General features: G+C 42.8%; 1 protein-coding gene across 4 annotated transcripts in view; it reads right to left on the reverse strand.

Moving 5' to 3' along the window:
- SH2D4B (SH2 domain containing 4B) overlaps positions 1–16266 on the reverse strand; it is a 118072-nt gene that overhangs the window by 92501 nt on the left and 9305 nt on the right. For 2 of the 4 annotated variants that reach the window (XM_039481835.1, XM_039481838.1), the window contains exons 2-3: positions 1383–1542; positions 137–284 (exon numbers count right to left, since the gene is read on the reverse strand). In XM_039481835.1, coding sequence (XP_039337769.1) covers positions 137–284; positions 1383–1542 — 308 coding nt within the window. Of the gene's footprint in view, positions 1–136; positions 285–1382; positions 1543–5437; positions 5564–14111; positions 14305–16266 lie in introns of those variants that run through there. The other 2 variants (XM_039481836.1, XM_039481837.1) reach the window with 2 other exon arrangements.

The raw sequence follows: 16266 nt of genomic DNA on the forward strand, positions 1-16266 counted from the left end.
ACTCAGCTGTTCTAATGAATACAATGGTTCTATTTATACATTCCAGTAGAAAAGATTGTAATGCTTACAGGTGATAGGAGTTGTGAATCTATATGGGAAAAGTGAATATGAAGGCTAAAGATGATTGCATGCAAACCTTTAATTCCTCCTGAATTTTGTCCTCCATCAGTTTGGCTGCTTTTCGATCTTCTGTTTCTAATTTCCATTTTTCTGCCACTATTTTGGCTTTCTCCTTAGCCATAGCATCCCGGAACTTCTTTGTAATTTCAGCCTCTTTTTGCTTCCTTCAGAAAAGAATTTGAAAAAAAAAACAAAAAAGTTAGAGACTGGTCTCTAGGAAGTGAGAAAAAATGATTACTGAGTAAACAAGCCTAGATTCTTATTACTATCAGTGAGAATAACTGGTTCATGTAAGGGTCTAGGAAAATACACATGGAAAAATAATTTAAAATGTATTTAACAAGTAAAGTACAATAAGCCTAATTCCAAGCATACACCCAAGGGACAGACATTTTCAGTCTTGGAAAGTGACTAAAAATAGCACCTTCTAAAATCTGAAATTTGTTCATTGGCTGTCTTTGGTTCAGACCATAGCTATTTCCTTTTCTGATGAAAACCAGATATTTCTTGTCAGCAATGCAAAGCCAAAGCAGCAATGGGATAGTGATCTGAAATCTATTCTGCCTCACACATCAACAAAGCTATCTGCTAAATTCCAGTGGCAAAATCTTTATTACTGGTGACAATGTAACAGGCCGAGCACAGATTGATGTTTGAATCCCAAGTTAAATATGCAGCATCCACATTCAGAAGCAGCATATTTTGACTTTAACTAAGAAAATCTAATAAAAAGAATAAATATGAAACAACACCACATTGTTCCAATCCCTGTTCAGAGCATTACCATAGAGCAAGATCTGCATGGAGCCTCATCTCTCAATGCCATTGGGCATCAACACACCTTCTGACCAATTCCAAAGCTGTCATAGGCTCCATTGGAAATACAGTTAATGGCACTTTCCTGAGTCAATTATACTAACATGCAAATAAGCCACTCAGTAATAGGCTTTATGTGCCAAACTTCAGTCAGAAATTTGTATCCCTGACTACAGCTGCTATTTCTGATTTGTCATCCAAAAGCAGATTGCAAACGAAAAAAACAAGCCAACTGAGCAGGTAAATAGTTTAGATCATGATTAGACCCAGCCTAATCTCAACATCACTCCTACCACCAGAAGTAGTTGACATTGATTTGAAAGGGGCATTTTTCACTAAAGAATTCTAAATGAATGAAAAAAATATGGATTTTTTTTATTCCAGTTTTTCCAATAGTTGTGTCATTGTGTCAAATGGGCCATCAATTCAGAGTCATAAAATCTCACCATAGTTCTTCTGCCTCCTTCTGTGCTTGTTGCCTGGCTCGTTCTGCCATTAGTTCCTCAGAAATCTGTTCATATGGCTTGTCACCTGGGGAGTCTCCCATAATCCAGACCCAGATCTCACCATCACTCCCATGCAGCCACTGCACACGTCTGTCATTACCTGTAATAGCCACCAAAACAAACATGGAAAGGGCTTATTAAGCAACTTGTTCAGGTTCAGAAACAAATATAGATGAAATGCTAGAAAGTTAAATCCACAAAGTAAAGTCGAGCTAAAAGGTAGGCCTGAGACCTCATACTTGGCATGCTCTACTTAGACTGTAAGTATTATGCAGCAGGGATAGCATTTTCTATAGAGCTCAGTTTGTGCCTCTAGATGCTAATGTCACAGAAATAATCACAAAATCACCGTGCGGTTTGTTGTAGCATGTTGCAGAGCATGATGTAGGCTTTCCTGACAGAGCTGTGATGATAAATAGGGGTGGGCTGAGCGCATTATACCTGGCTTTCCACAGTGCTATCAATCTCATACATCTGTGAGAGCAAATAAAAGGTAACCCCATTTAAAAAATGTTGTAAAGAGACACCATCCTGATTAGTATCCTAGCACCTAATTAGTGTGGTAGCTGGGAGAAGTCAAATCTCACTGCTGTTCTGAGATTCCTGCTGCTTATTTGTGAATTTAGCAGGTTCCCAGCACAAAATAGACCCCTTTGGAGTGTGCATACTCTTTTTGTGTTACTTTAGGTTTCCTGCGTCTCTGGCCTATTGATATATTTCTCATAGGCACAACTTTAATACACAGCCATATGAATCAAAATCTTCATCTCTAGAGGATGTCTTTAGAAATTGCTCTCTTTTTTTCAAAGCTGTAGGTCTCTTCCAGCCCCACAGGCACCAGATATTTAAACTCTCTCAAACAGATCAGTATAATTTATCAGTTGGCGCAGCACTAATAATGATACACACATCCATCTATCAGGCTGAAAGACTATAGCATAATCTACCAATTTCACAATTTTATACATCAGCAATAGCTGGACAGCCCCTCCACAGCATGTCCAATTTTAAGCCAATTCAGCTTGAACACCATATGCCTTTAGTTTATTTTTTCTTTAGAACAAGCAAAACAGCTTTTTCACTTCTAGAGGTAAAATTTAGACTGTAGGCAGAAGTGCCTCCCCTGCAAATCTGCCCCCAAACCAACATCAGTAATACTCTTCATAAAGCTGGAGATGGGTTTCACCGTGCAATCTGATCAGAAAGCTTTGTAGTTTCTCCAAGAGCAGCATCCAAAAAGACAATGTGATGAGTGGGCAGCAACAGAAATAAGTAACTCAAAGTCTGACACTATGAAAATGGAATTCTTGCCTCAAAGTACTTGCAGGCTACAAGTCAAGTTAAGAGAAGGCTCTAGTCTTTTAGACCCAAAAATAAGATCACAGAGAGGAAAGCTTGGCCAATGGTGAGGCTCTCAGTTAGGACTGGGTTCAATTCCTTGGTCCACTCTCCTGTGTGACCCTGGCCAAGTCACTTTACCCCCTATTTAACAGATGGGGAACAGAGTCAGATAAATTAAGTTCTTCCTAATTTCACAACACTCTTGTGAGGTAAACTACATTAGAGACTGTGAGGAGGTGCTCAGCTACTACAGAGGGGCCATGTAAGTACTTAAGAGCTGAACAGGGATTCTAGAAGTGAAATTTCCTTCACTACTTTACCTGCACAGGCTGAGTTTGCCTGCTTTGGCAATCAAGAAATAGTTGCCTGTAAGGTCTGGTTATAGTTAAAAAAAATGATTTTTTTTTAATTTTTGTTTTGAGATTTCCCATCAGTTAGGACACTTTTCCTGCCCCCCAAAAAAATTGTTTTCAACAAACCCCCTTTTTTTCACACGAGACTTTTTCAGTTGAAAATTTTCAACCAGCAAAAGAGAGAGTCCCTATCTAAAAGAGCTTAAAATCTAAATCGACACAATAGAGAATGACTGAAAGGGGGAGTATTACTATTCTTATTTTACAGCTGTGGATCTAAGGCACAGAGAGATTAAAGGACTAGCCCAAATTCATATAGGAATTCTGGGGAAGAATCAGGAATTCAACTCAAGTCCGAGTCCCAGTCTGCTACCTTAACCACAAAGTAAACCCACTCTTCATCCGCCACAGGAGGAGGTGGGGGAACCCTATTGCTTAATGCATATAAATTAGACTTGACAGAACACTTGAAACAAATGTACTATTAGAAACAAACCTGCATGAGAAGGGAAGAGGACTGGATAACTTATTGGTTTATTCCATCTCTGGCTTTTAGACGCTATGATTTAAACAAAGTTAGTCTTCTACTGGTTGTTCATTTAAGGCAACTGTTCTTATCATAGCACCCCAAAAAACAGCTGTAAAGCAAAATTGTCTCTACTGATGTACAGTTCTCTACTTGCAGCAGATCTGTGAAGGAGTATCATTCATGGAGTTCAGCCCTCCACCTACTGCAAGATCTAAACTGCTTACAGGGCAGTGAAATTTTTTCCTAGCAGCTCTTGGCATAGCACACCAGCATCCAAAATTTGCAACACCACTGTAACTTTCCAGGAGATACAAGACTACACTTAATATGCATGGAAAATATATATATACAGTGATCACAAACATACACAACCATGTCATTTTGAATGATAGTGTTTGCTTGTGCTTATACAGTAGTTTGTGTGATAGATTAACAGACTCTGTTTCTGGATTGAGTTCACAGCAAGGAAAACACAAAACAAGGCCCTAGAGAACAAGGCTCTTGTGTATAAAAGTCAATCTCCACTGACCATGCTGCCAGTCTAATATATATATATATATATATATATATATATACACACACACACACACACAGCGTTAGCAGACAGCCATTGTGTGCTTTTTCGGCTACTGTAGGCTGCATTTGGCCTTCAAACTGTTATTTGGGTATCCCTATGGTAGATGAGGGACAATATTATGGCTGAGTAGTGATAGAAGTTTCCATATTTCCTATCAGCTTCCTTACAAGAAAAGCATAAGCACCATTTGAAAAGGGTTGGGAGGGAGGCAACCTGATTTGCAAAGAAAGAGATATCTGTCTTAAATTTTAAGACAGCTATAACATTCACACTGCAAATAAGATTTAGCATGCACTGAAATATATGAAAAATAATAGTCTTACACTGTCTCTAGTAAGTAGGGCAGGTGGGCAGAAGCTTAGTTTTCTTTTTATAGGAGTTCTGGTTTATAATCTGGATTCATTTGCATGCGTGCTGCTAATTAAAAGCAGTTTAAAACAGAGGCAGCAGTTGATGGAATATTGCTGGAGTCAGCTTCCTTTATGCAGGCTCATTTATCATTGTTCTAACAATTATGGCATCCCTGACAATTCCCATTTGTTATCTATCTCCAGTTTTTGTGAAGGACCTAAGCCAAAGTCCATTCAAAGCCCGCTTTGGTGTCAAGTCTCCCAGTTATGCTGTTACTCATGAGCCACAAGCCACGTGCTTCGCCTAGCAAAGAAAGCAGGAGCGTGCAGGTAACCCTGCTGCCATTGTATTACATGGAGTGCAACAGACTAATTAAAATTATAGTTTTAAAACGTTAGAGCACCGCTGATTTAGAATCCCAGACACATGAAATGAAATTTAAACTCTGCTTAATAATCTTTTAAAACAAAGCCCTGTGTTTCCACTGATAAAGTCTAACTTCTTTGTGGTTTGGCTTCCTACCACCATTCCTACCCTGGATGGCTGCAGATGTCACACAACAGCAAAATAACTCCCCCTCTTTTGCCATTGGGAAGCCTTGTGTTCATAAAATCACTCTATGGCCCTCATCTCTGCATAAAGTATTTCTTTTCTTTCCCCCCCTCTCTTGTCTATAGTTACTGTGAGGAAGTTAAATTCTCCTGAAACCTATTCAGCATTTGAAACAGACTGTAGCAGCATTCAGCTCTCTAGCATAGGGCCAATCAGCCTGATTTCCCTTTGTAGTTTCAAGACATACTGTAGCTTCTGGGGGGTTGTTTTTGTTCCTTCTGAATTTAGATACCTGATATATTTTAAAGCACAGTCTGCGTTTTGCATAAGATTTAATCACCAGCTTTCACACTCTGTTCAGAACTAATGACTTTTACATCTTCTTCAAAGGTTTCTGCTTGGATTTCAAAAATCTGCTGGGTAAATGATATTCCATTCCGAATTTCACTGGTTGCAGTCCTGCCCAGCACACACCTGGAATAAGGTTTTAGGACAGAAATAAAGATGCAGGGAATTGTGGGTTGGACTCAATCCCTTATATACCCACCCCTCCAAGTTCATTGCACAAGCTATTAACTGAAGTGTACTTGGGCAGGACAATAAAGATCCTCTAAGGTAGTTTATTTACATGGTGAGAAGGTGGTGGGATGGCACTAATAAAGCTTGGGTGTTCCAGCCTTGAAGACTTCTTAGTCTCTGGGGCCAGGAAGGCAGCACTACTATACTATACTATACTATACTATACTATACTCCTTCGCTTTCTTGGCTTCCCCCTTTTACTTCCTCCCTCTGGGCCTGTGTATAGCCCCAAGCTAATCAGGCTGGCAACTGTTTCTTCTTTGCCAATCAGCCACAGGATCCCCAAACCAGCCACAATTTATCTCCTTTAATTGGAGCTGGAGCGACAGAGGGCTGGCTCAGCTGTTCCTGCTGAGCACCCTGTCACACCCATTCTTACTTCTATTTTTAGCAAGCTAGGTAGAGTACAGCTAGCACTGTTACACCTACATGAGCTGCCACGCACACCCCAGGATAAATGCTTCTTTTGGCGGCATGTACATACATGCATAGCCCCCCCTTGCATGAGTATAAATAGCAATGTAGATGGCAGGCCATGGCTTAGGTGAGTAAAGTCACCCCTGAAGGGTGTGTACACCAGATTACATACCCTATGTAGGCACCCTTTGCTAGAGGGAACTCTGAACTTTATTGGGAGGGTTCCAGTTGGGAAGATCCTGTATGAAGCAATCTAGCCTTAGGGACTACAACTCCCATGATGCCTTGGGGAAGAGTGAGAGACTTGCTTTCCAGGCAATGCAGGGAGAGCAGGCAGTGGACTCCATTTTGGGAAAAGAAGTGAGATGGCTGGTGTGGAGCTCTGCCCATACCAGGAGCTGCTGCTAGGAAGCCGGAAGCTGCTGCTGAGAGCCACTGGAACCAGGGCAGAGACTGGGCCTGCAGTGAAGGAACTGCGAGTAACCCCCCACTGTTGTTTGGGAAAGTACTTGCAAGGGAAGGGGCAGCAGAGAGTCTGAGGAATGTGTACACTACAAAATTAAGTTGACTTTAATTTGACCTTGAGCCCCCAAATTAACAAAGTTGATTGTGCATGGCTACACCATGCTCATTGTCTCGATGGAGTGCGTCCTCACTAGCAGCGCCTGCTTCGATGCACAAAGTAGTGCATCATGGGTAGTTATCCCAAAGTGCAACTTGCTGCAGTGTGTTTTGGGAAGTTTGTGCAATGCCTCATAGGACCAAAACATTGTCGCAGGAGAGAATGGGAACATTGTCTCGGCATCCCATGATGCACTGTGCTCCCTCCTCACATCAGTGGCAAACAACCTAGTGGTTTTCGCACCTTAAAACCGCCATGTGTATGACCTAACCCCAGAAGCATGGAGCCTGCTCAGCTGTGCACTCTTGCTGTGAGCATCTCAAACACCTCACGCCTTCTCCTGCAGTATTTCCAGAGCCAAAGTAGGGACTGCCACATGGAACAGAGAGATGTCCTGCAAGCAGCCCTGCTGCAAGCCATTGGGGAGTGGAGGGAATTTCACAGTTACTGATGGCAGTCATAGAGCAGCTGCACTCTGTTGAGCACCATTTCTGGTCCCATGAAACAAGGACTGACTGGTGGGACTGCATTGGTTTGTAGGTATGGGATGACGAGAAGTGGCTGCAGAACTTTTTAATGCAGAAGGCCACCTTCCAGGAACTTTGTGCAGAGCTCTCCCCTCCCCTGCAGTTCAGCAACACAAAAATGAGAGCTGCTCTGACAATGGAGAAGCGAGTGGCAATCACTGTTTGGAAGCTTGCAACACTAGACAGTTACCGGTCAGTGGGGAATCAATTTAGAGTAGGTAAATCAACTGTGGGAGCTGCTGTGCTCCAAGTGTTCAGGGCCATTAATCAACTTCTGCTCCGAAGGGTAGTGAGTCTGGGAAATGTGCAGGACATACTGGATGGCTTTGCTGCGATGTGGTTCCCTAATTGCAGTGGGGCGATAAATAGCACACATATCCCCATCTTGGCACCAGATCACCTTGCCAAAGAGTATATAAACTAAAATGGATACTTTTCAATAGTGTTGCAAGCACTGGTGGATCACAGGGGACGTTTCACTGACATCAACGTAGGATGGTTGGAAAAAGTTCGTGACACGCATCTTTAGGAACTTGGGTCTGTTCAAACTGCTGCAATCTGGGACTTCCTTTCCAGATCACAAAATTAACATTGACGATGTTTAGATGCCTATATTTATCCTGGGAGACCCAGCCTAACCCTTGCTCTCATGGCTCATGAAGCCATACACCGGCCATCTGGACAGCAGTTAGGAACCGTTCAACTATAGGCTCATCAAGTGTAGAATGGTGGTTGAATGTGCTTTTGGTTATTTGAAAGGGTACTGGAGAAGTCTACTAAGAAGATTGGACCTTAGTGAGGAGAACATCCCCATGGTTATAGCTGCCTGTTGTGTGCTCCATAATATCTGTGGAAAAAAGGGGGGAAATTTTCTGCAGGGGTGGGCAGTTGAGACAGATCGCCTGGCAGCCATTTTTGAGTAGCCAGACACCAGGGCAATAAGAAGTGCACAGCAAGGGGCACTGCGTATCCACGAGGCTTTGAAAAGCCATTTCAATAATGAGTCACAGTAATGTGAGCTGCTTGTCTGCATTGTGCTTTCCCAAACCTTCACCTGGCTTGTACCGCTGTCCCCGTAAAGCCAACCCCCCGCCCAAGTCCACCACTTCTACTCAGAGAACATTTCTCGAATCCATTTACTTTATTTAAAAAACATAAGTAAAGAGGGAGAACAGAAAAAAGGTAACCTTGAGGAAAAGGGGTTATACAGTTGGAACGGGAGAAACATTTTCAGCTATGTAACATAACACCGCATTCCAGACCATTAAAGGTCTGGGAACGGGTGCCTTCTGTTCCTTGTACCCTCCCCCTCGAGTTAAGTGAAAGGGATAATTGACTTTTCACCCACACCTCATGGAACACTTTGGGGAGGATGATTCTGCATGGCTGTCTGTCCACCAGGGTCTGCAGAGAGACTCTACCTTCCTGCTTCTGTTCCTGCAATTCAACCAGCCTCAATATGTCTGCTTGGTCCTTCATAATCCAAAGTATCTCATCCTGCACCGTACGCTCTCGCTCATTGGAAGTTTTCCTGCTGTCCATGTCCATGTCTAACTTCTTGGACAGTGGAAATCCTCCATGCTCTCAGCTCTGTGTCAGCTGTCCCAGAGGCATTCATTATCTCAGTGAACATGTCCTCTCATGTTCTCTCTTTCTCCTGCTCCTAATCACCGAAAGTCTGCTTTCAGGTATTGATGACCCGCCACAGGACACATTTCCAGCTGTCAGGGAAAAAATAAAGGAGCCACTGTACATGAATAAAATGTTTCCATAAAAAAAATACCCTTATTACACTAGGTGCAAGCCATAACATAATCAGAATCCATAACCATTTACAGTGTTGTTTTGCTGCTCCAGCTATGGTGAGTAGGCCCCCCCAGGGTCATGGTTGATCGCACCTTTAATAAAGCTTATGGCAGGCTTATGTCAGGAGCACAGGTAGCTAGTTGAACAATGGCCATTCCATAGCTGTTTATGAACGGGGCCGGGGGGGGAGGGAGAAACGTTTTCACTCCCAAATTGTGGACTCTCTCATGTGGGGTTCCAGTCCCCTATCAGCCACTTTAAAACTACTTGCCAACCCATGCTGAGCACCGTAAAGGCACCTTAGCGGCTGCGTGATTTGGCAATCTGGAATGTGAGGGGCTGGGGGAGGGGGTCTACATGCCCTCCCCCCGCATCTTTTAATGAGAACTTCCCCTGTTTTCCCTAGGTGGCCCTATCTGATATCAGTCTCCTAAGAGTAATAGAGGTGGAAAGGAAGGAGATGCTGAAAGGGTCTGGGTATAGGCCTTGTCCTTATGCTGCTATGCTGTGTACCGCAATGATGAATTAATTCTGAATTAATTCAGGAGTTGTATGGGAAAGTGTCCTGCCATGGTGGAAGAAATAAGACTGCCCTGCCCAGAAACCTTCTGCAAAGAATTGCAGAGTACCTCCATGAAAGTTTCCTAGTGATATCCATGGAGGATTCCCAGGCTATCCCAGTTCACATAAACAGTTTTTCCACGGGCCACCCTCTGCATAGCTGGAGTAGCCTCTTGTAAGCAGAGAGCCACAGCACCTCGCTTTTTCTCACAGTAAACGTGCAATATCATCAAACGTGTGTGCCCGCTAAAGTTTAACTGGACTTTCATTTTAACTGTATACTCACCAGAGGTGCCTTCCCCAGCATCACAGTTGGCCACCGTGATGTCCTGTGATCCACAGGGCTCCAGGGTTAAAAATATTTCCTGGTTCTTGGGGAGAATGGATCCACTATTCACCTGTTTCCCATTATCCTCCTCCTCATCCACCATATAATCCTCCTTGTTGTCCCTAGACTCACACACCTGTGAGGTGTCCACATTGCTTCTGGGGGTGCTGGTAGGGTCACATGCAGCTCGTTGTCATACTGGCACATGTGGGGTTCAGCACCAGAATGACTATTCACCTCCCTTGCCTTTTGGTATGCTTTGCGAAATTCTTTTATTTTTATATGGCACTGCTGTGTGTCCCTCATGTAGCCCTTCTCCCGCATTCCATGAGCGATCTTTGCACAGATGTTACAGCTTCTTCTGCTGGATCAGAACTCTGCCTGCACAGACGTTTCTCCCCACACAACGAGATCCACCACTTCCAGGCTGGAGCGCATTTGGAGCGTGTAGTCTCTATGATCAGCTGTGCTCAAGCTGGCACGCTCCCAATGCTGATCAAACAGAAAATGGGAATTCAAAAGTTCCCAGGGCTTTAGCAGGGAAGGGGCTGTTTCCTGTGTACCTGGATGCAGTGCAGCAGAGTTGAGAATGATCTCCAGAGTGGTCACAGATGAGCATTGTGGGACACCACCTGGAGGCCAATTAAGTCGAATTACACAAAGCTGCATCTGTACTACCTCGCAGTCAGCCCATGAAAATCAAACTAAGCACTATGCCTCTCGCAGAGGTGGATTACAGAAGTCGACATCGGAGGCAGCTTAGGTCAACATAAAGGATCCGGTAGTGTAGACATATACATTAACAGGTTGACTTAAGGCAGCTTCCATCGATCTAGACCAGGCCTTGTCTGAGGAGAGGCAGGGTGATCTTCCCATTGAACTAGGACCCAGAGTTGCTGACATTTGGTGGGGCCAGCTCCAATCGCCAGGGGTTGTGCAGCTTGTTGCCTTGGCTGAACTGATACACAGAACCAACAGAGTACTCTCTCCAGCTTCACATCTTCAAGCGCACCCACGCAAGCAAGTACCTAGGACTATGAAATCCAGAGAAGTGTACCCCCTAGGCTGGAGTAAATGGTGGCAGTATAAATGCCAGTTAGATACGTTTCATTTATTACTGTATACTATGTTTGTTAATTGATTTTATTCAGCTGCCCCTGTGGAATTAAATTAGTAGTGACAATTAATCTTAGTCTGTTATACCCTGTTTCTTTAAATTGTTAAGTAAAGGTATGTTAACTAATTTAATTTAAGCATATTGGATGTATATTATCTATAACTGGTATTTTTTAGTTAGACCCCCTGCCACAGATTATTATTAGAATAGGTGTATTCCTGGAGGTTCCCAAGGCATGCCATTGAGTGTGTACAGGGGCCAGCTAGGTGGAGGCACCACCAATTTTAAATTCCTTTAGGAGTAAAGGGACTGCATCAGAGGGGTATTCCCACCTATCCAACATCATCACTGGGATCCCCAGGATCCCCTTTCATGTCAACAACATCAGGTGCCCACACACACAGGTGAGTGTTGCCTGCTCCCAAGTAACCCAGGAAGGAAAGGGGGTTACACCTACATGGCTCTCTACTCACCCAAGGCATGCCTCCCCATCTACACTGCTATTTTTAGCAGTGTAGTGTCCTGCTACTGGAGTCCTTCCCCCACGGCAGAGAAAGGCTCCTGCTACAGGAAAAGTCTCTGCCAGCTCCCTGCTGTTGAAGCCTTTCCCCACTACCAGAGCCTGTCACAGACACGTATAGCTACATGCCACAACATGGCTGCAGCCTGCTCTTCACTTAGCCATGTAGCTACACGTACTCTACCTGCCGCCATTGGTGGTGTGTAGCACAGATGTAGCCTAAAGTGCTCTAATTTATTGGCACCATGTAATGTTTTGTTTAATAGCATGGGTTTAATTTATAGGCCACAACTCAAAGTAATTATTCCAGTTGGGGGGGAGGGGAAAGAAAGAAAGAAAGAAAGAAAGAAAGAAAGAAAGAAAGAAAGAAAGAAAGAAAGAAAGAAAGAAGCTCAGCTTCCACAAAGAACTGCAACACAGCTGATTATAAGCATTTTTCTTAACTGCTTATACATTCAGATTAACAGACAACTTCCAATAACACTATAAACACAAGCAAATAGGCATGGTTTGTCCACAAAGGTTGAGAGGATGTAAGTGGAACACAAAGAAGGAGTAAAGAGAATTTTCTCACTTTTCATTTCCTCACTTATTTTAATCAAGTAGATATAGGGCTCCTATATTTTTACAAATCTGTCCAAGAGTGAAAATACTTTTGCTAGCCAGGTTGTTTTGCATTCTCTTAGTCCCGTGCCATACTAGGGCTTATAACTAGACCTGAGCAGGTTTACATTATTAGACTTTGGGTTTTTGGTTATGAAAAAGGGACTTCCGTGAATTTTATTCACCCACCTCTACCTATAAGTGTCTCAAAGTGTTTTTAATATGGTTATAGCCTATCATGTTTCTAATATGGAGTGGGGGGGAAATAGCATGTGCATCTCAAGTAAAGCAACAAAATATGTGATCTATAATTGAAGGCTTTATTACAATGCCTGTGCACAAGGGGGTAGAATTGAAGTTGTACATGCAACTGAATTAAATTCAGTGTGAACCAATTTGGCCATTTACCACTGGAAGGCATCATGCACCTTAGTGACTCCAGAGCTCTTTTTATAGCCAATAAATATCAGTACTTTTTGAAGGACAAAACTAAGTTTGCCCCTGAGACACATGCAACATCTTAATATAACATAACGGCCATACTGCATCAGACCAACAGTTCATCTAGCCCAGTGGCCAATGCCAGACACTCCAAAGGGAATGAAAATAACAGGGCAACTATCAAGTGATCCAACCCCCTCACATATGTTGGGTCCTGGGTTGTGACGCCCGGTGCCTCCACCTAAGGTGACTCTTCCCTGTGCCTGGGACACAACGGGTGCCGTCCCTTGTTAAAATTAGTGGTATTAGCTATTTTCCCCGAGGAGTATAACCCAATACTCATGAAATGGAATACAATAATAAAGCCCAGCAAATGAAATGCCACACCCAAAAACAATAGTATACAAAGGAGGACTTTACTGGGGACAGGAGAAGGAAAAGGCTCCAGAGACGGAAAGGGTGAAGTGTAACTAAAAAGCTAACACATCAACAATATAACAAATTCCCCATCTCCCAATAGTCACAAGTATACCCCGGCACCCAACTTGTTCCCCGGCACCTTCCCAGGAAGATGGATTGCCTAGGATGAGTCTGGAGAATGGTATAGCAACACTGCAAACATTCATTGGCTTGGAAAAAAAACATAAGGGGACTCCCTTAGAGTGTTTGCATCCATGGGTGGGACAGGGTCCTTTACCGTCCCCGTGGTCCAGGCTGTGGAGGTACTGGCTGGCTTTAGGTAGCTAGCACCAGATTGGTTTTCTGCCTTTCCAACCACTGGTGTTTGCAGAGCTGGAGCTACCTGACCCAGGTATTAGATCCCACAGCAGTTCTAAAAGTCTCTTTTTGGGGAAATTGGGAGCTAAGCAGAGACTCCCTGGGCTGTTCACCTATGCTCTCGCCTCCCAAACTCAGAAGCTGCAAAAGTGAAACTAAACCTAGCCCCTTTGTAAATGGATCAGGTTGTCCCCTCCCACTAGTGTTTGTGTGTGTAAATGAGAAAGCACGTGAACAGTTCTGGTTCATCACTGGGCCAGCAAACTGTCTGTATAAATCACCCCATCAGAAGCCTCCCTATTGGCTTTTGCAGGAGTTTCCTTCTAGTCTGTCCCAGCCCAGGCTCTAAGCAGGCTGGGAAATGATATCCAGAGGCTCTGGCGCCATTACTGTTTTAGCTCTTGTAGGCTCAGACCAGCCTCTCAGGAGCTGGCGAACTCTAAAGGGGGAAATACACCTAGAAAACATTGTCAGCAACATTCACTTTTAGACAGACAGTTCTGAGTGACTGGGGGAGTGATATGGAAACGCTGTTACAACATGAATTCCAGCGGTTGCTTCTGTTAAAATGTACAGCCCAATTATCTGATTGCAATATTCTTGTGAAAAAACATAGCCATGCAATAAATTATGGAGCCACTGGGATAAATTCCATTTGTCTTCCACACCTGCACGCTGACCATTAATCCGTCTCTGCCAAGATTACACTCCAAAGCTTGGAGCAGCTTCAAACACATGCTTTTTAAAAATCAACTTAACAGAGGAAAAAAATTCTAACTCCCATTCAGTGCTGTGCAGTTTTGCTTCCTTTTTGAAAAAGGAGGAAATTTAAATGTGTCATAATAATAATTTAGTGGAATTATTGTCTCTCAGCACTTCTGAGCATCAGATCTTTATAGCTCAGATTCTTCTGCTGTGTCCTGATCATGTAATGAACTCATAATCCTTTATTTATGGAATTACTGCCTGTTACCATGGAAATAATTATGCTGTGGTATATCCCTGCAGGATCAAATAAGATGAGTTAGAGTGTTTGCTTCTTTACTGTAAAGTAGGTATATAATGCACACAAAAAGGCAAAAAGGGGGTGGGGAAGGTTGATACATGATACATTTTCATGTTTTCTACATTACAAATATACTCCCTTAAGGAAACACAGAAAGTGCATAGTATTTTTAATTTGGTCTCCAACGTGACTCAGACATCTTACTTGCCCTCTGGCTATGGTTCATTGTAATATCATTTTCACATTAGATACACATATACTTTCAACTGTGAGATTATATCCAGAACTTAATGCCTGTGCTTTAGAAAGAAATTAGTTGCCCATCCACTATACTTGGACCTGTCAGTACAAGTCATTTAAGAATATTTGAAAGTACAAAGTGGATTGTTGTGAATTCATCCATAACAAGTATTATCCAGTTGATCCTTCACTTTCATCGTCTTAAAAATAAATAAATACCAATGTGGTTTCTGGTCCCAATTCCACCCCTCTTTGAAGGTGAGCAGAAGTTGTCCCTATGGAAAATGAATGACAGAATGAGGCGGTTTGTGACTTGGAGCCATCAGAAGGTATCAAAGATCTTACCTATCTGATTTGATGCTGGATAATTTACACTAATGAACACAGCTTCTCCATACCTACCAACCCCTAGAATCCTTTTGTAACTAAATGCAGTCCCTTTCAGGCCATAAATAGTCATTTATATAAGAAAAGGAAAAAATCAGGGAGAAATACCAAATTTGCTTTGGTAAATTCTGTGCTTGGCAGCAGTATTGTTCTCTTTCCACATCAAGTATTCATGAGCTCAGACAGTTGCAGTCTCATCTTGTTTCCAGAGGGTTAATAGACAGATTGTTCACATTTATAAGAAAGCCTGCCTGAACATTGCAGTGTCCAGTTAGTCCTAGCAACAGACCACAGCAAACAGAGACACGGGTACATACCAATTTCCATAAACATAACCATGGTTCATCTAGTGCAAAATCCTGTTTCTGACAGCAGCCAATTGCAGATGCTTCAGAGAAAGGGACAACTAAGGATTCCCCAGATGTAGGAGAATCCTCTGGTGGAATAAAGGCAGTGCAGCTGGCACTAGGTCACTCCCACTCTGCGCTGTGGACACGTTGGGAAGGAAGGGTTGAGACCGAGGAGCACAGCATTTTGGCTGATCCTTGGCTGCCAGAGCAGTCCCTGTGGAACTGCTCCAGCTGACACATATCTAGGTTCTATTGTAGGCTATTATAGATCCTGGTGACCACAGGATCAGAGAAGCCAAAAGATGTTTTTAAAAGCCTCTGTTTAATCCCTCCCCAACTCACAGCTGCACTAAGATTATGTCTCCAAAGTACAAAAATCCATAATATCACATGCTGGTAAATATCCGAGGATACATTTATTCCATGAATGGCAGCCAACCTTTTGGGGTTAAAGGCTAAATTAAAACCCAACTCTAGAAATGCCTTATGTTAAATGCATGACAAATACCCAGCAATCACTGAACATCAATTAGCAACCCAATAATTCAGTAGTACTGTGAAATCGGGTGGGCTTATTTCTTATTAAAGCAAGCCTGACCTCAGCAAGTTCTTTGTTTTTGACATTGCTGAAGAGATCTGAATTTAATTTCTTATGTATTTAATGAGTTGTGTGTTTTGCAACAAGTTAGTATCTATGGCATGCATGTATTAAATACATGCTAAGACATAACGGTTCAGTTCAGGATAGGAGTTAGGTTCAGAAAAGGGTTTGAATTCAAGGGTGAATAAGTGTTCAGGTTAAAATCTGCATCAAAATCTCAAACTAGTCTCATGAGATTT

The sequence above is a fragment of the Mauremys reevesii genome, linkage group 7 (assembly GCF_016161935.1).
Source record: "Mauremys reevesii isolate NIE-2019 linkage group 7, ASM1616193v1, whole genome shotgun sequence".
In the NCBI taxonomy this organism is placed as follows: domain Eukaryota; kingdom Metazoa; phylum Chordata; order Testudines; family Geoemydidae; genus Mauremys; species Mauremys reevesii.